General features: G+C 45.6%; 1 protein-coding gene across 1 annotated transcript in view; it reads left to right on the forward strand.

Annotated features, from left to right (window-relative positions):
- The first annotated feature begins 4,904 nt into the window (after positions 1 to 4,904).
- The window catches only part of LOC139320888 (cell adhesion molecule CEACAM5-like), a 47,895-nt gene continuing 32,911 nt past the window's right edge, over positions 4,905 to 19,888 (forward strand). Inside the window, exons 1-2 of the mRNA XM_070949379.1 lie at positions 4,905 to 5,014; positions 8,081 to 8,467. Coding sequence (XP_070805480.1) covers positions 4,927 to 5,014; positions 8,081 to 8,467 — 475 coding nt within the window. The 5' untranslated portion in view covers positions 4,905 to 4,926. The remainder of the gene's footprint in view (positions 5,015 to 8,080; positions 8,468 to 19,888) is intronic.

The following is a 19,888-nucleotide window of genomic DNA, read 5'->3' on the forward strand; positions in this document are numbered from 1 at the left end:
CAAGACCTCCCCATAACTACCCATAAAATATTTTGCAAGCCTGGCTTTTTTTTAATCTCCCTCTCCTTGGCATTAAGGAATGTCCCCTTAACAGTCCTAAAACAAAAGAACATCTATTTCTAACCAACACTTGTTACACTGTTACATATATTTTTGTATACTTTCAACATGTCTTTTCTCCAAGTATCTTAAAGCAGAAGAATGTTTATATGCATTTCTGACCTATATACATACTATTTTTATTTTTCAATTTTCTTATTTCCTGCAGATGGATGGATAGATGGATGATGCAGATAGATAGATAGATAGATAGATAGATAGATAGATAGATAGATAGATAATAGATGGATGGATGACAGATTAGATAGATGGATAATGGATGGATGATAGATTAGAGAGATAGCTAGATAGATAGATAGATAGATAGATAGATAGATAGATAGATAATAGATAGATAAACGATAGATAAACAGACAGATGATAGATAGATAGATAGATAGATAGATAGATAGATAGATAGATAGATAAATAGATAGATAGAGATAGATACAGAGATAATAGATAGATGAGAGAGAGATAAAGAATAGATAGATAATAGATCTATCCATCCCTCTATTTATAATCTCTATCTTTATATCTATCTACTGTATGTATGTATGTATGTATGTATCTATCTATCTATCTATCTATCTATCTATCTATCTATCTATCACTATCAGTAATCTGTGTATAATCTGTCTGTCTGTCTATCTCTATCCCCCTCTATCTATCTAGCCATCCATCCCTATCTCTCTGTCTATAATTTCTATTTATATCTTTATATCTTTATATCTATCTATCTATCTATCTATCTATCTATCTATTATCTATCTATCTATCTATCTCCATTATCCATCCATCCATCCATCCACCCACATCTATCTCGGCAAGTGGCAAACATGCTTAATACACCCGCCTTTTATTTTTCTCCGCACAACAATCCTGTGAGGTAGATTGGGCTGCAAAAGAGATTGACCAGCCTCAAATCCCCCCCCCTCCATTTTGCCGGCTTTCATGCCTAAGGCAGGACTTGAACTCGCTGTCTCCTGGTTAAATATTTTTGTCTAGGAAGTTTTTTCTTTTCTTTTTGCTGGAGTGAAAACTTGCTTTGACTGAAAATGAGGTTTTTCTCTCTCTCTTTGCCGCTGCCTTCCTCCTCGCTCGCTTCTTACGATTCTTGATGAATATATTTTATTTTTTCTTTATGTGCACTGAGAGCATATGCACCAAAGACAAATTCCTTGTGTGTCCAATCACACAAGGAATAAAGAATTCTATTCTATTCTATTTTATATCAACTGTTGAAAGACGAGGACTACCTTAGCTCTAAATGGAGCCTAGTTGTGGAGCACTTAAAATGCAGTCCTGTGACCACAGGAGGGGGCAATTGTAGGACTTTAAATCAGTGGTCACCAACCTTGGCAACTTTAAGCCTGGTGGACTTCAACTCCCAGAATTCAGTAGCTTTGCTGGCTGGGGAATTCTGGGAGTTGAAGTCCTCCAGGCTTAAAGTTGCCAAGATTGGAGACCCCTGCTTTAAATCATTCCTATAAACCCACCACCACCCCAATCTCAGGGCACCATCCCAAATTCCTTTATCTACTCACACTTATCTTCCTTCTTCCAACCGCAGGATTTTTAGCAAGTTAGACTTAATTTTAGCAAGTTAGTCACTTTGCTTGGCCAAACTGTGGCTTAAGCCTTACAACGTGGTTTGAACTCACTCCATTTGTCAACATCCAAAGTCACATTCTCTCCACTTTTATAAGTTATGTCCGCAAGCTGTGGTCAAAAAAGTCAAAATGGAGGGAGGCCCCGAAGTTTTTTTAGCTACAGTAGTGGCCAAAATTGTGGAAAACCTTTTGGGAAAAGTGTATTTTCTAGCTAATAGCACCACTTTTTTTTTGGAGTAGTACCATAAAATTATATATCAATGGAAAGATAATTTAATCAAGAATGTAATGCAATAACTTTTATGAAGGATTTGCTATTAGAATAGCAGTTACAGTACAAAGAAGAAAAGTGAGATATACAAAAATGAACACCAGGTCAGTTAATACTTCGTTGGGTAACCTTTGGCATGAATGACGGCCTTACAACGTCTTCCCATGGAGTGAACCAAGTCTTTTAGTCCTGCAGCTGTTATCATGTGAAACCAAGATTTAATGATGGCTTCTATTAATTGGGTTTTATTGCTGGGTGGCTTCTGACTAACCAGTTTCTTTAGTCGGCTCCATAGATTCTCAATTGGGTGAAGGTCTGGCCTATTCCCAGGCCATTCCAGCAGTGGACTAGGATTCTCTTGAAACTCCAAAAAAAAAAGTGGCGTTATTAGACATCAAACCTCAAAAAAAGTTTCCACAATTTGGGCCACTAGTACAGTCACTTAACTTGGCCAAACTGTGGCTTAGCCTTAGGACGTGGTTTGAACTCACTGCATCTGTCAACATCCAAAGTCACATTCTCTCCACTTTTATAAGTTATGTCCGCAGCTGTAGTCAAAAAAGTCAAAATGGAGGCCCCGAAGGTTTTTTTAGCTAAGTCGCAGCTGGAGCTTTAGTCACACCATCCGGTGGTGACTTTTTTTGACCGCATCCTGCGGGGTTCCCCTGTTTTCCCCCCCCTCTCCCCTTCGTCTCTCTTCCTGCCTTATACCAGTATAACAGAGTTGGAAGGGTGCTTGGAGGTCATCTAGTCCAACCCCCTGCTCACGCAGGAGACGCATACTAGAGATTCGAACCACCGAACTGCCGACCTTTCTGATCGACAAGCTCAGCGTCTTTAGCCACTAGGCTAATTCCCTTCGGTTTTGCGCCGTAAAGCGAGGCTTTTCTCTCCCGCTGTGGAATCAACGAGCCGCAAGTTTTGGAAGTTACGCGCACCGCAGCCGGTGCCAAAGATTGCGGGAGGGTGGGGGAAATTCCGGGGAGGGGGAAATTCTGGGGAGGGGAGAGCAATTCCCTCGAGGTTTCTCTAGCTCCGGGTCCTAGGCAGGGATCGTGCCCATAATCCGCGGCAGGCAGGGAAGATGGGCGTCCTGCAGAGGCCGGGCGATGCTGGCTTCGTCGGCTTGGAAAGGCGAAAAGTCTGACGGGGGTCTCTGCTGCTTGGCATGGCCTCGTTCCTGGAAACCTCCATCCCACCCACCCATCCTTCCTGGAATTGCGAAGCCAGGCTGCGTCATCCTAACCCAGATCCACCTTAAAGTCGGCTCGCCTTCAGCGTCAAGTTTTAACTTTTAAGCAAACCACGAATGATGGCTTGTGGGTAGACACGGGGGGGGGAGTGAATGGCGAGGGGGGAATTGCTCAAGGGGCTGGTGTGGGGGTCCCTTAAAAGCCTTGCAGGGGGTGAGGGGGTTTGTTATAGAAATTGGCTAGTTAATATGATTATATGTCAAAGTTATTGCTTAACGCATTGTAAGCCGCCCTGAGTCTCCGGAGAAGGGCGGAATATAAATCAAATTAAAAAAAAAAAGTAAACATTGGAAACAGTGAGTCCCCTTTAATAATTTAAACCAGGGGGTCTCCAACCTTGGGCAACTTTAAGCCTGGAGGACTTCAACTCCCAGAATTCCCCAGCCAGCAAAGCTGCTGAATTCTGGGAGTTGAAGTCCGCCAGGCTTAAAGTTGCCAAGGTTGGTGACCACTGATTTAAAGTCCGACAATTGCCCCCTCCTGTGGTCACAGGACCGCATTTTAAGTGTTGAGTCCCCTTTAATAATTTAAACCAGGGGGGTCTCCAACTATGGGCAACTTTAAGCCTGGAGGACTTCAACTCCCAGAATTCCCCAGCCAGGAATTCTGGGAGTTGAAGTCCTCCAGGCTTAAATTTGCTAAGTTTGGAGACCCCCTGGTTTAAACAATGCAAGTTTGGTACTGACGAGTCAATACGAAATCTGTTCGTTGTTTTTGTTTTTTACCGCCTTGTTGAACAGATCAAAGCCAAAAAGTTGAGCTTTGATGTTCGCGCCTTCTTCTCCCGCATCAAAGTAAAGTCGGAAGTCAGTGCCTTTTTTTTTTGTTTTTCCTTCTTTTCCCCCCTTTTCTTTTCCCTCGCTTTTCCTTTCCCTTTTCCCTTCCCTGTTTCCCCCCCTGCTATTTTTTACTTCTGTATTTTCTTTGCATGCTGTATTATAAAGTAATTTAAAAAAAAAAACTATTAAAAAAAATGTCTTGGGGAGAAGGGGGGGCACGACTAATTGGCGACTCATTGCTGTTCCCCCAGCTCACATTCAGACCGGGGGGTTGGGTGGGTAGGTGGGGGGCTCGTTCCCCGTTGCGCGCAAAAAGCCCTCGAGCGGAGGGACCCCCCCCCTCTTCCCCGAGCCCCGCGTTTCCTTCCCCCAAAATCGGTCTTAGCGCAAGGCGGGGAGTGGGAGGGAGGGAAGGGGGGGGGAGAGAAGACCCGCCTCGCTTTCTCCTGCTGCCCGCATCCCGCCCACCCGATCCGCGCACAGCCAGGGATCGCCCCCCCCCCCAAAAAAACCCGGCAAGACCCCGGATTTCTTGGCCAACCTTGCCTTATCCATTCATGGGGCAGCCAGCGGGTTTCCCGAGGGGAAACTGAGGCTCACGTCCGCTTGCAAAGGGCGCCCAGCCAGACGAGCCCACCACCCACCCACCGACCCACCCACCCACCGGAGCCGCGGATCGGATTCTCGTCCCCTTCTCTGCCCGGGATCCTATCTGAGGTGCCCGGGATCCTATCTGAGCTGGCAAAGCGGAGGGATCGGGCCCCATCGCTGTGGTTCCACCCAGAAGGCGGACCGACCGAGCTGGGTGGGGCCGGGCGCCCGGTTGCCACTCTCGGCCAGGCGGTTGGGGGGCGCAGAAACCACTAGGCGCTGCTGCCGGCGGGTGGACGGTAGAGCGGAGCCGGCCCAGCATGGAGTGGTGGCAGGCAGAAGGTGGGCGCCGTCGCCCTGGGGACCCTCCCGGATGGACGCGACCCTGGAGAACGGGGTTCCTGGCAGGTAAAAGGGGTGGGGGGTAGGGGGTCCCGTCGGGTCGACCCTTTGAAGTTGGAACTCCAGATGTTTGTGGGGGGGGGGTTTCCCCCACGGAAAGGTCCCCGGGGACCCTCGGGAATCCCCGAAAATCCTTGCTGGCCGTGGAAACTCTGGTTTGGTCCGGGTCAGGTTAGTCCCAGCTGGACTCTGACCAACTTTCCCGAGCCTTTAACCCAGATCCCCGATCGTTGGTTGTGCTGGCTGCCGAGCGTGAGAATTGGGAGGGGGGGTATCCCAAGCACATCTGCAAAGCAAGCCGGCTTCCAAAAGGGAGAGGTGGGGAGTGGGGGGGAGTCTCTCCTTCCCATCTGAGCCCAGGCCTTCCCCCAAAGGTTTGCCATTTCCCCCCCCCTAAATTGCAAATTTAGAATATGCGGCTGTTATTCCTTTTTATCTTACCTGCTTGTCTGCAAGCTGCGGAGTGTGTTGGTTTCTTTATTCAATCCGTTTTTCAAGGTTTGTGCAAGAACAACCACAAAAAAAATAAAAAAAATAGTGTGAGCAGGCTAGAAATTCAATTCAAAACCCCAAACTTTACTGGTGGGTTGACTCTGTGTCCATCCTGTATCAGGGCTTGGGAAGGGGGAAACAACCCACTTTTTAATCCTTTTCTGAGCCCCACGAATCGTGGAGAGAAGCCGGGTGCCATATTGCAGAGGGCATTTGGGCACCGCAGCAGACCTAACTCCTAGGCTCAGCTTCATAAAACACAGTTGCTAAATTCTCATAAGCGGCCGCGCCTGAATATATAAATAAAAAGAAGGGCTTAAAAGCAACATCTGCTTCAGCCAACCTGCTAAGATGGTAAGTGCCCACGAGATCCTGGAAGCTGCCAACCTAGCGGGAATAGCTAGAAATCTACCAGAGAGAGGGAGAATTCGAACTCCGTGCCTCCCTGTTGCTGGACAAGCTTAGCCTGGTCTATTTGAAGCCAGCTGGCCGGCCATTCAAAGGATGCGCCTAGCAGCACTTTTAGCCATTGTTCCTGGGGGCATTTAAAAAAAAAAAGTGTTAGCAAATCCAAAATGTAGTTTTTGTACCCCGTTAAACATGAACATCTGTTAATGGTGTGTGGCAGAAAAAAACAATTGTTATGGTTTTGTTTTCACGTGTCGGGAATGTTCTTCTATCAAGAAAAATCCTGAATATTGTGGTGGTGTTTTAATTTCAAAAGGTTTATTGGTTGACCAAAATATAAAACGCAGGAACGCGAAGAAAAATGAAAATAAAACGGTCCAATAAAGGAGGGAAGGGAGGGGAAGCGAGAAATGTGTAGGAAAGAGAGGGGGAATAAGAATAAGAAGGAATTGATTTCCGACTGATTTTTGTGCAGTAGGATAAGACAATAACACGAAGCCTCAATTTTTTACTCTTCTATAATAATATGTACAGTACAAGCCAGTTCGGTAACAGCGAACTTAGAAAATCCTGAACATTCATTGTAGAATCTTGTCCGCAAATTCTAATTCCGGATTAAATTTAGAATTTAACACCAGTAGACCTACCTGACTACTGATTTCTCTTCTAGGAAAACCCCCTGTGTGATAATAGTTGTCAAAAGATGGATACAAAATAAGCAGGCTACAGTCTCATTTCCCCCCCTGCGACAATTTCCAGAAATCTAAGCCCTGAGAATGTTGTTGAGTTGCAGAAATTAAGTTCCACTGTATTTGGAAAGGACCAGGAGGAAGGAAGCTATCTTATTGTGAAAAGAAGAGGAAAAAAATAAAACACACTATAGATTTTAGATCCTTTAGCTCAACTATTGGCTACACATTTGATAGGTCGTTTCTGGGAGTTTTATGCATTAGGTTGCGTTTTGTTACACCAGACGAAATAAATAAATAAGCTCCACTGTCTTTTTTTCCCTTTTTTTTTAAAAAAAAAATCTTTTCCCTTATTTTTATATTTTATAATTTTCTGACAAATGTTTGGGGAATGTCTGTCTTTGCATCTTTAGGGTATTTCTCGCCATGATTATTAGGGTTACCAATTTTGAACGAGAGTAAATTTATGAGTAGTTTGAGGAATTAGGCATGTGTTGATCGGCTGAGATTCTTTTTGGCGAATCCCAAAGGGGCTTTTTCCAGAGGCAACAGGGCTTTCTTTTTTCCCTGAAGACATTTTGCTTCTCATCCAAGAAGCTTCTTCAGTTCTGAAGAAGAACTCTTCTCTTGGCTTTCAAAAGGGAGAGGAGGGTCTTTGTTCTTCTTTTGACAGCTTCCTGTTCTGACCCAGCCTTAGCAGAAGCAAGAAACAGACTCCTTGTCACAAAAAATCCCTCTTTATTTACCTCTTGTGAACGAATGGCATTCACCCACCAAAAAATCCAGGCAAGAGTCCTTCAAGGAGATAACGGCAGTATCAGACCTTATCAGTTCCTTGCGATAATTGCAAGGCCGTGAGCTCCCAGCCGAAAGGCTGCAAATTAAGTTCCGGCAAGCAGTCTTTGTGGCACGAAACGCAATGAGCAAAACCTTCAGAAATACGAATGGTTGTCTCCTACGACCACCACTCCCCTTTCCTTCTATTTATTCCCCAGCCAGGGAAGGGCCATTCAGCATCCATGTGTGCTTTGCTTCCGAATCGACTCCTTGTCCACCTCTCCTAACTGCTCTGCGCATACGTGCATCTGGAACAGGCCCCAGCTGTTCTTCCTCCTCACTCATCTCAGCCTCCAAAGGCAGCTGCCTCTCCGGTGGCTGGGAAATGTCGGATGGCCCCGGCTCTATCTCTGCGTCCGACGCAGAGCATCCATCGGAGTCTTCCCCAGACTCCAGCACTGGTCCAAGTTCCTCCCCAACCTCCTCATCGTCCGAGTCTGTTGCCAGCTCTGCCAACACTTATTGGATGAGAAGCGAAACGTCTTCAAGGAAAAACAAAAGAACATCCAGGCACCTCTTGAAAAAGCACCTGATCTGGATGTCCGAGAATCTCTATCGACAGGGTATAACTGGTGTGGTCAGAACGGGTATTTTGCTTGAAATGAGCCTTCTCTCCTTTCTCCCCCCCCCCCTTTCTACTTTCTAGCTTTCGTCCTCAGTTTTTCCTTCCTGTTGGCTCAGGGCCAACCATCGTTAAGTAAAACAACCACTTACAACATCACGATCTTCATGGACCCACCAGTGGCATTAGAAGGGCAGACTGTCAATCTGACCCTCAAATACAACGCGGCCAATTTTGCTTTCTGCAACTGGTACCGAGGGACCGACGTTAAAGAAAATTTGATTGTCACTTTCTACCTACCGCCGATCAATGGAAACACGACTGGGCCTTCCTACACCGGGCGTGAAGTTGCAGGCTTTGGCTGCTCTCTATTCATTAATGACTTACATTTGAACGACTCTGGAACCTACGTGGTGACCATGAACGGACCTTCGGTGCACGGGAAAGGAGATGTAAAAATACAAGTCTTAGGTATGGTTTACCTTCTCTAGTGCGGTCTAAAGCCGTTTCCGTTTCTGCTGAACCTTGGAAGAATTGTCACCTGTCATTCCAAAATTATGTTGGGATTCTTCTTCCAAATGACTTGAAATACTCTTCTTCCTTACTCAGTGTAACAGAGTTGGAAGGGATCCTGGAGTCTGGTCCTCCATTTCAGACAAATGATTGCTCAATCTTCCGGTCCAATTGGAAGTTGGCAAACGGGCCGTTTCTGATCTCCAGAGAGCTCTGGGCGGGTGGGGAAGGCTGTTTTCGCCCTCCCCAGACTCCTAGAAAGGCTCTGGTGCCAGGTGAGAGAGAAAAACGGGCCTACCGAGTCATCGCGTGCTGGGAGCGGGGGGGGGGGGGGGGTGTCATGCGTGCATTTCCAGGGGTGGGGTGCATAGAATTATGGGTGTGTGTGCCCCCATCCCCCTCCTCCTGGCACGCGATGGCAAAAAGGTTAGCCATCACTGGTATATCCTTTATTGTCATTGTACATCATATATACAGCGAAATTGGTAATGGGTGGAAGCTAGTTAAAGAGAGTTCGAACCTAGGACTAAGGAGAAATTTTCTGACAGCGTGCAGGGCTTGCCTCCAGAAGTTGTGGGTGCAACTGGAGGTTTTCAAGAAGAGATTGGATAACCATTTGTCCGGGATGGTATAGGATCTCCTGCTCAAGCAGGGAGTTGGACTAGATGACCTCTAGGTGATGGAGTAGAAGTCCCTTCCAATCCTGTTGTTATATGTTCTAACATGTTATGGTTTGGCTCAGAATGTGAACTCGGCTGTCCTGGCTTCAGCAGCCAGATGTGATTAAAAACTAAGTATGGCTTTAGGGCAGTGTTTCCCAAACTTGACCCTTTGAAGATGTATGGACTTCAACTCCCAGAATTCCTCAACCAGGCATACTATTCCTCAACCAGGCATACTGGCTGGGGAATTCTGGGAGTTGAAGTCCATGCATCTTAAAATAGCCAAGTTTGGGAAACACTGCTTTAGGGCATAGTTTCTCAACCTTAGCAGCCTGAAGAAGATGTGTGAACTTTCAACTCCCAGAATTCCCAGTGCCGACTGGGGAATTCTGGGAGTTGAAATCCTTCACATCTTCAAGTTGCTAAAGTTGAGAAACGTTGGCTTAGGGCCGTGATGGTGAACCTATGGCACGCATGCCAGAGGTGAAAAAAGAGCCGAGGTGGCGCAGTGGTTAGAGTGCTGTACTGCAGCTCCTTCAGCTGACTGCTAGTTCAGCAGATCAGTGGATCAAATCTCACCGGCTCAAGGTTGACTCAGCCTTCCATCCTTCCGAGGTGGGTAAAATGAGGACCCAGATTGTTAGGGGGGCAATATGCTATTTAATATACTGTCGATTGTTGTAAGCCGCCCAGAGTCCTCGGAGAGTGGGCGGCATAGAAATATGATTAATAATAATAATAATAATAATAATAATAATAATAATAATAATAATAATAATAAATAAAAAGGTGCCACGCATAGCCCTCTCTGTGGGCACGCACGCTCTCGGCAGCTGCTCTTCTGGTTTCCAGCGCACACATGCTCGCTGGCCAGCTGGTGCTGTTTTTAATCCTCTTTGGTTGATTTGGATACTTTAAATCCAGCTGAGTGATTCTTAATTGTGAGAAAAAATGAAACATACTCACATGATAGATGAGTGAAAATTCGGTTCTGCTTGCCTACACAGAATATAGAATAACAGAGTTGGGAGGTACCTTGGAGGTCTTCGTGACTCAGCTTTCCGTCCTTCCGAGGTCGGTCAAAGGAGGACCCAGATTGTTGGGGGCAATAGGCTGACACTGTAAACGGCTTAGAGGGGGCTGTAACAGAGGTGGGTTTCAGCAGGTTCTCACCAGTTCTGGAGAACCGATAGTGGACATTTTGAGTAGTTCGGAGAACCGGTAGTAAAAATTCTGACTGGCCCCACCCCCATCTATTCTCTGCCTCCCTAGTCCCAGCTGATCAGGAGGAAATGGGGATTTTGCAGTAACCTTCCCCTGGATTGGGGTGGGAATGGAGATTTTACAGTATCCCATTTTTTTGCCTCCCCCACCCCCTCAGAGGCCCTCCAGAGGCCAGAAATGGCCCATTTCCCGACTTCCAGTGGGCCCAGTAGGCCCGTTTTTTTGCCCTTCTCAGGCTCCAGAAGCTTTCCTGGAGCCTGGGGAGGGCAAAAACGGCCTCCCCCACTCCCCCGGAGGCCCTCCGGAGGCTGAAAACACCCTCCCAGAAACTTCATGTGAGCCCTGTACTTACCTGGCATCCAAAATGGGCCGCGTGGAGACTCCTTGGAGGAGGGGGGTGGCATGGGCAGAGCCAGCCGAAATTCAGCTGGCCACTGCATGCATGTGCTAGGACAACAGTCGCGTGCCCGCAGATATGGCTACGCGTGCCACCTGTGCTACACCTGCCATAGGTTCGCCATCACGGGTGTAGGGTCTCTGGCCTGAGCAGGGGGTTAGATTAGAAGACCTCCAAGGTCCCTTCCAACTTCGTTATTCTGTTATATTTCCTGGATGCGGCAAAGCCTCTAGCATCGAATGTTCACTGAAAAATAACATACATGATCCACCATCGACATAGTATTAAAACCAAGGTAGGCTTGGTTTGGGAGATTGGACTTCTTGCTTGGTTATTCAATACTTATTTTATTTATTTACTTTATTTTTTAAATTTTTATACCGCCCCCTCTCCCGAAGGACTCGGGGCGGTGAACAGCAAAATTAAAAAACATACAATACTTGATTTCCCGCAGTTATACACGTGTGGGCGTCCACTGGAAAGTGTTGTGTTGGATGTGATTTAAGTGGGATACCGGAATTCTTTTCCAATAAGGTTTGATTTCTTCTTGCAAGGTGTTAATTTATGTCCTTAAATGCATGTGTGAAAGGACACCCCCCCCTCCATATTGCGAGCTGCTGAGCAGATTCTGTGCAGATGGTTTGATTGGACCCGTTAAATTATACTGGTGAACCCCTGATCGCTTCTCAGTTCTGTATTACTACCTTTGTTGCCCCTGTATTATTGTATTACTACCTTTGTTGCCCCCTTCCCCATTTATATTTATTTATTTGTTTGTTTGTTTGTTTATTTATTTATTTTATTTATTTGTTTCCATTTCTATACCGCCCTTCTCCAATAGGACTCAGGGCGGTGAACAGCCAGAGTAAAAAACAGAACATACAAAATTTAAAAGCAATTTAAAATAATTAAATATTTTGGCCGTAAATTAAAACAACCCAATTTAAAATCAATTTAAAATTTAACTCAAGCCAGTTTATATCCCATCTTTATTATTGTTTGAAATAACTCCAGGTGGAGAACATAGGTAACACTGCTCCCTCCTCCTGTTTTCCTCACAGCAAGAACCCTATGAGGTTGGTTGGGCTGAGAGAAAGTGACTGGCCCAAAGTCACACAGCCTGCTTTCATTGCTCCGGCAGAACTAGAACTCCTAGTCTCCTGGCGATTGGCTTAAAGGCACCTATCTAGTTTTCATGCGTATGGTGGGACTAGAACTCCCAGTCTCCTGGTGATTGGCCTAAAGGCACCCAACTGGTTTTCATGCCTGTGGTGGGACTAGAACTCCCAGTCTTCTCCTGGTGATCAGCCCAAACTCACCCAGTCAGCTTTCATGTCTAGGGCGGGAATAGAATTCATTGTCTCCTGGTGATTGGCCTAAAGACACCCAACTGGCTTCCATGCCTGTGGTGGGACTAGAACTCCCAATCTCCTGGTGATTGGCCAAACTCACCCGGTCAGTTTTCATGCCTAAAGCAGGACTAGAATTCACTGTCTCCTGGTGATTAGCCCAAGGTCACCCATCCAGCTTTCGTGGCAAAGGTGGAACTAGAACTCACAGTCTCCAGGTGTCTAGCCTGGTGCCTTAGCCACTTGACCAAACTGGTCATCCTTCCATCTTCTTCATTTGCAACCCAAGATCCAGTCGTCCTCTGTCTATCATACAGCTGTTGCAGTTTCTACCAAGGGTGGATAGTGAAGAATAGAATAAGAATAGAATAGAATAATTTTATTTCTATACCGCCCTTCTCCCGAAGGACTCAGGGTGGTGTACAGCCTATTAAGACCAACAATGGAAGTGTGGGGAGTTCATATTGGGTGCTTATTAGATTGAGGGGTGTGTGTGTGAGAGAGAGACAGAGAGAAAGAGACAGAGACAGAGCGAGAGGGAGGGAGAGATTTTATTTATTATATTAAATAGTATAACAGACCTTCAGTTAATCACAAAGCTCCTTGGATGGCTTTGGGCCAGTCAGTCTCGACCCAGCCGATGCTGCAAGCTTGTTCTGAAAGAAACAGAGGAGGCCCTTTCAGATCTCAAGAAAAAGTGAGGGGACGATGCAAAAATGCATCATTTTTATTGCCTGCTGGTTTAGATATGGCAACCACCTCTTCAGCATATGCTCTTTTAAAACTTCCAATATGCCGAGTCCTTTCGTTCCATGGGCCCCACTTGATGGAGTCTCCTCGTTTCTCGGCATTTTTGCCTCTGTCCTTCCTGAGAGAGGGAATCTTCAACTGTTGTTTGGGCTGCACAACCGCAGTGTAAATACGAGATTTGTTTGGTTAAACAACTGACGTCCTTGAACAGACTTAATTTCCCTCACCCGGAACGTTCTGTCTCTTTTGAGCCAAGGAAGAATGTTTGTAGATTTTTTTTTTACTTTTTCTTCCCACCGCCCCCAAGGTGTGATGACTGAGACCCACAATTTCATTGTATTTTTTCATTAGTTATTAAATGTGTGTGTGTGTGTGGTGGTGGGATGCAACTGGTTTAACAACCGGTTTGGTGAGCGTGCGCTTGTGCTTGCGTGCAGCGTTCAAAATACAGCATTTTGAAACTCAGCTGCTTACCTTCTAAGACAGCCCCGTTAAGTAGAACAGCGGAGGCGCGGAAATCAGCTGTGCTGCGCGAATCAGCTGAGCCAGAAAGAAGGAAATAAACCGCAGGATCAGGCGGGTGGGTGGGGCCAGCTGATCGTCGGCGCTACCGGTTCGCTCAAACTGGTTTAAACCGGCTGAATACCACCTCTGTGCGTGTGTCCGTCTCGCTATCCAAAGAGACTCTTTTAATAGCAATAGGTACCTTCTTACTGTACATCAGCCTTTGCTGATCTGGGTGCGTTGAGTTCAAGTCCCATAATCCTCACCCAGCATTGCTTTTACAAAATTTTGTGTGGAAGTTCTGAAGGGTAATGTTGTTTCAAACTATTGCTGGTCTGCAGTAATGAAAGACCCAGTTTGGTTTCGTGGTGAATGTGCTGGCCCAGAAATCAGGAGACTGTGAGTTCTAGTCCCGTTTCAAGCATGAAAGCTGGCTGGGTGACTTTGGAACAATCATCAGGAGACTGGGAGTTCTAGTCCCACTTTTGGCATGAAAGCCAGCTGGGTGATTTTTGAGCCACTTGCCAGGAGACAGTGAGTTCTAGTCCCACCTAGGTGATTTGGGACAATCACCAACCCTATCCCCACTTAATCGCACAGAGTTGTTGTTACAGGGAAAATAGGAGGAGGAAAGAGTAAATATGTTTGCCATCTTGAATTATTTATCAAGGAAGGAAGGAAAGGGTGGGTGGAAGGAAGGAATGAAGGAAGAGAGAGAAAGAAGGAAAGAGAGAGAGAAAGGAAGGAGGGAAGGAAGGAAGGAAAAGGAAGGAGAGAGAAAGAAGGAAAGAGAAAGAAAGGAAGGAGGGAAGGAAGGGAAGGAAGGAAGGAAAAGGAAAAGAGAAGGAAAGAGAAACAAAGGAAGAAAGGAAGGAAGGAGAGGGAAAGAAGGAAAGAGAGAGAGAGAAAGGAAGGAAAGAAGAAGGAAGAAAGGAAGGAAGGAAAAGAAAGCATGTTAAGTGCCTGAGGAAGCATTAGTGAAATAATAAAATCAACATTGTTCCAATATTATCTCCAGGTCCTTGAGAAAATGCCTCTGCCACATTTATAAGACTGTTTTTCAAGGCGAGTGATTGTATTCTATTGACCAAGAGAAGACACTTATAGTTGCACGAGACGAGTTCTCATTATTCTGAATTTTGAGTCCGTTAATCAACACGTGGCAAAGGAGGATCAGAGAAACATCTTGTTTCCTGTTCATTTGACTAGTTTCGTTGATACTTCAAGCCTGCCTTACTTACTCTCTTTTTCCTTCTTCTGTTCTCGTGACAGATTCTGCAAAAAGGATTAGTCAGAAAGTGGGGTCAGCAGTTTCGGGAAAACGGGGATCTCTCAATATAGTTTCTCACAAGAGTTGGAAGTGCGAAAGGGCCCACGGAGATTCACGCTACCTGTTATTTTTCCCTCCCTTTGCCAAGTCCTGCACATTCCTTCTCTTTCCTTGTTTTTCATTAACCCAACAGCTTTTTTTTTTTTTTAATTGGCTGGCACCAGGCCTAGATAAGATTGCTGGCATCAGGAACATTGCCCCCATATGCACCAGTAGGAAAGATTAAATTGGGCAGCCTTTAAGATCCAGAAGGAACTGCGCCATTTTCTTTGGTTGACGTTGGCAAAGGACAAAAATTGAGATTTATTTATCCCAGGCTGTGCGTTGAAAATGAAGCAATCCAGAGACGCTTATCTATTATTTATTCAGAAATGGCCCTCCAGAAGCCATTTATTCTCTTTTCTTTAACTAAACAATAACTTTTTCCTCTGTCTTGCCTGTTAGCCGAGCACTTGGAAAAAAGCCTTTAAAATGAAATTGTCTGCAAACTTTAAAAAGTCACTTTTTATTTTTGGCCTGAGTTTTCATAGCCAGTTTCCCAGCAGTGTTTGTCAACTAGGGCAAAAATTTTAATCAGAGACCAAGGAATTTATTGTCGCCACCAAAGTGCAGTCTCTGGCTGTGGAATGATAATTTTTAATGATGAAACACGGAGCTTGGCAAAGTAAAGATTTCTGGTTGTGATTAGAGCACATTTCATATCCAAAGAATGAATCGGTTTGCTCAATTTGCACGCCAGACCAAAAATAGATCAGCATACAGCTAGTCCTCTGCTTCCGACCACAATTGGGATCAGAATTTCCGTTGCTAAGCAGAGTAGCTGTTGAGTGAGTCATGCTTCATTTTACAACCTTGTGGGGTTTTTTTTGCAACGGTTGTTAGGCCGTTTAAGTGAATCCAGTTTCCCTCGTTGACTTTGGTAGACTCAGCTTGGAAGGTTGCAAATTGTGACATTGGGACTGTTGCAAATACATCTCAATTATCAATTGTCCAAATCTGGATCATTGTGACTCAGTGGGGCAAGTGCAAGGACTAGCTGTAAGTCTCTTTTTTTTTTTCCCTGCACCGTTGTAACTTTGAACGTTGGTTAGACATATGGCCGTAAAACAAGGACTGCCTGTATGTTACGCTCGTGATGAGCACCTTCTCACCTTGTCTTGGAAGGAAGGAATAAAGAAATATAAATCCCGTCCTGGTTAGATACAGTATATCAAGATTGGGTAGGCAAGATTCATGCGTGTCAAGAATTGTCTGATGTTTTTTCTTCCGCTATAAAAAGATAAGGTCTCTTTTAGAGAAAGAGACCTTATCTTTTTATAGCGGAAGAAAAAACATCAGACAATTCTTGACATGAAGCTGAAATTCCTGGGGACTTTGTGGATACACCCGACCTGTGTTGTTTTCTTTGCCACCGTACAGAAAATAATTTGCCACTGCCGACTTACAAAAGGTTTTTCAACTTTCAGTCTGCTCTGTCACATTCCGTCCAACTCTACAGGTTGTCTGAAATGGCCTAAAGCAGGGGTTTGGACTCAGAGATGAAATCCAGCAGGTTCTGACAGGTTCTGGAGAACCGGCAGCGGAAATTTTGAGCAGTTCAGAGAACCGGCAAATACCACCTCTGGCTGGCCCCAGGAGTGGGGTGGGAATGGGGATTTCACAGTATCCTTCCCCCAGGAGTGGGGAGGGAATGGGGATTTTGCAGTATCCTTCCCCCAGGAGTGGGGTGGGAATGGGGATTTTGCAGTATCCTTCCCCCTGCCATGCCCACCAAGCCACACCATGCCCACCAAGCCATGCCCACAGAACCGGTAGTAAAAAAAGTTTGGTTGGACTAGAAGACTTCCAAGGTTCCTTCCAACTCTAGGATTCCGTTTAGTGACCGAAGTTACGACAGCACTGAAAAAAGTAACTTATGATCCTTTTTCCACACTTAACAACCATTGCAGTATTCCCATGAACGTGTGATCAGAATTCGCCAGTTGGGAACTGCCATGCCATGTCCCGGGGTCACGTGAGCCCCGTTTCTAACCTTCCCAGCCATCTTGCGACAAGCAAAGACGATGGGGGAGGCCCGTTTTGCTTAACGATGGCATGTTTCACTTAACAACTATGGCAAAAGGTCCTAAAATGAGGCATGATTCACTTAACTACTGCCTCGCTTAGCCATGGGGATTTGGGTCTCAGTTGTTGTCGTAAATCAAGGACTAGAACGAAGTCTAATACTGCATCCAGTTTTGGTCACCACGATATTAAAAAAAGATGTTGAGACTTTGGAAAGAGTGTAGAGAAGAGCAACGAAGATGATTAGGAGACTGGAGACTAAAACATACGAAGAACGGTTGCAGGAACTGGGTATGTCCAGTTTAATGAAAAGAAGGACTAGGGGAGACATGATAGCAGTCTTCCGATATCTCAGGGGCTGCCCCAAAGAAGAGGGAGTCAAGCTATTCTCCAAAGCACCTGAAGGCAGGACAAGAAGCAGTGGGTGGAAACTAATCAAGGAGAGAAGCAATCTAGAACTAAGGAGACATTTTCTGCAATTTAGAATAATTAACCAGTGGAACAACTTGCCTCCAGAAGTTGTGGATGCTCCAACACTGGAAGTTTCTAAGAAGAGATAGGACAGCTGTTTGTCTGAACTGGTAGAGGGTCTCCTCTCCTGCCTGAGCAGGGGGTTGGACTAGAAGACCTCCAAGGTCCCTTCCAACTCGGTTATTCTGCGTACCTGTACTTAGCTTTTCTGAGCTGAAAGTTAGCTGAGTGCTACAGCTTCCTGCGCCTTTCTGCAATATGTTGTGGCACAAATCCTGCTGAGGCCGTTCATAAGCTTCTAGATCCCCAGTGGATAGAGGTGGTCCCAGGTGCTACTTTATTTCATCACCTAACAAGACCTTGCAATTCCCTCGGAAAGCAAGGAAGTAGAAGAGCAGCCGTGCCTGAAAATGGTGCCAGCGGGACAAGAGGTCAAAACAAGAAGAACAGTGTTGAAAATCCTCAAATGCAAATAATTGTGTGTTCTGTGCAGCTTTTCAGTAATAGGTGAGGGGAAATCGTCAGCACCAGATCAAAGAGAATAGAATAGGATAGGATAGGAAAGCATAGCATAGCATAGCATAGCATAGCATAGCATAGCATAGCATAGCATAGCATAGCATAGCATAGCATAGCATAGCATAGCATAGAATAGAATAGAATAGAATAGAATAGAATAGAATAGAATAGAATTTTTTATTGGCCAAGTGTGATTGGACACACAAGGAATTTGTCTTTGGTGTATATGCTCTCTGTGTACATAAAAAGACAAGATACATTCATCAAGAATCATAAGGTACAACACTTAATGATAGTCATAGGGTACAAATAAGCAATCAAATCATAGTAGGAAACAATATCAATATCAATCTTAAGGATACCAGCAACAAGGATACAGTCATACAGTCATAAGTGGGAGGAGATGGGTGATAGGAACGATGAGAAGATGAATAGTAATGCAGACTTAGTGAATAGTTTGACAGTGTTGAGGGAGTATTTGTTTAGCAGAGTGATGGCGTTCGGGAAAAAACTGTCCTTGTGTCTAGTTGTTCTGGTGTGCAGTGCTCTATAGCGTCGTTTTGAGGGTAGGAGTTGAAACAATTTATGTCCAGGATGTGAGGGGTCTGTAGCAGAGATGGGCTTCAGCAGGTTCTGACCAGTTCTGGAGAACCGGTAGCGGAAATTTTGAGTAGTTCGGAGAAGCGGTAGTAAAAATTCTGACTGGCCCCGCCCGCATCTATTCTTTGCCTCCCAGTCCCAGCTGATCGGGAGGAAATGGGGATTTTGCAGTAACCTTCCCCTGGATTGGGGAGGGAATGGAGATTTTACAGTATCCTTCCTGTGGAGTTGGGGTGGGAATGGAGATTTTACAGTAGCCTTCCCATGCCACGCCTACCAAGGCACGCCCACCAAGCCACACCCACAGAACTGGTAGTAAAAAAAATTGAAACCCATCACTGGTTTGTAGATATTTTCACAGCCCTCTTTTTGACTCATGCAGTATACAGGTCCTCAATGGAAGGCAGGTTGGTAGCCATTGTTTTTTCTACAGTTCTAATGATCCTCTGAAATCTGTGTCTGTCTTGTTGGGTTGCAGAACCAAACCAGACGGTTATAGAGGTGCAGATGACAGACTCAATAATTCCTCTGTAGAACTGGATCAGCAGCTCCTTGGACAATTTGGGCTTCCTGAGTTGGCACAGAAAGAACATTCTCTGTTGTGCTTTTTCGATGATGTTTTCGATGTTAGCTGTCCATTTTAGGTCTTGAGATATGGTCGAACCTAGAATTTTGAAAGTCTCTACTGTTGATACTGTGTGGTCTAGTATTGTGAGAGGTGGAAGTATGCAAGGGGTTCTCCCTCAATTTAGATTAGATTAGATTAGATTTATTAAATTTGTATACCGCCCTTCTCCCGAAGGACTCAGGGCGGGGAACAGCCAAGATTAAAATACATACAATATAAAAATTAAAATAAATTAAAACAGAATTAAATCAAATTGGCTTCCCAAAATTTAAAACCCTTTGCCCATAAAATAACCCATTAAAATTTTAAGCCAGCCCGGCTTGCTGAAATAGGAAGGTCTTCAAAGCTCGAAAGAAAGTACGGAGGTCCGGGATCAGTCGTATTCCTGGGAGTAGCTCGTTCCAGAGGGCGGGTGCCCCCACAGAGAAGGCTCTCCCCCTGGGGGTCGTCAGTCGACATTGCTTGACTGACGGCACCCTGAGGAGACCCTCTCTGTGGGAGCGGATTGGCCGGTGGGAGGTTATCGGTGGCAGAAGGTGGTCTCGTAAATACCCAGGCCCTAAGCCATGGAGCGCTTTGAAGATGAGAACCAATACCTTGAAGCGCACCCGGAAGACCACCGGGAGCCAGTACAGCTCGCGCAGGAGGGGGGATCACATGGTAGCGCGATGCCGCTCCCATAACCACCTGCACGGCTGCATTCTGGACCAGCTGGAGCCTCCGGGTGCTCCTCAAGGGGAGCCCCATGTAGAGAGCATTGCAGTAGTAATTTACCTATCTCAGAAGGATGGAAGGCTGAGTCAACCTTGAGCCTGGTGAGATTTGAACTCGCACTAATTGCAGGCAGCTGGCAGCTAAATGCTACATAACGACCAGTTCGT

This window comes from Pituophis catenifer, unplaced genomic scaffold (genome assembly GCF_029215685.1).
Source record: "Pituophis catenifer annectens isolate HBS135680 unplaced genomic scaffold, rPitCat1.0.hap2 SCAF_9, whole genome shotgun sequence".
NCBI classification, from domain to species: domain Eukaryota; kingdom Metazoa; phylum Chordata; class Lepidosauria; order Squamata; family Colubridae; genus Pituophis; species Pituophis catenifer.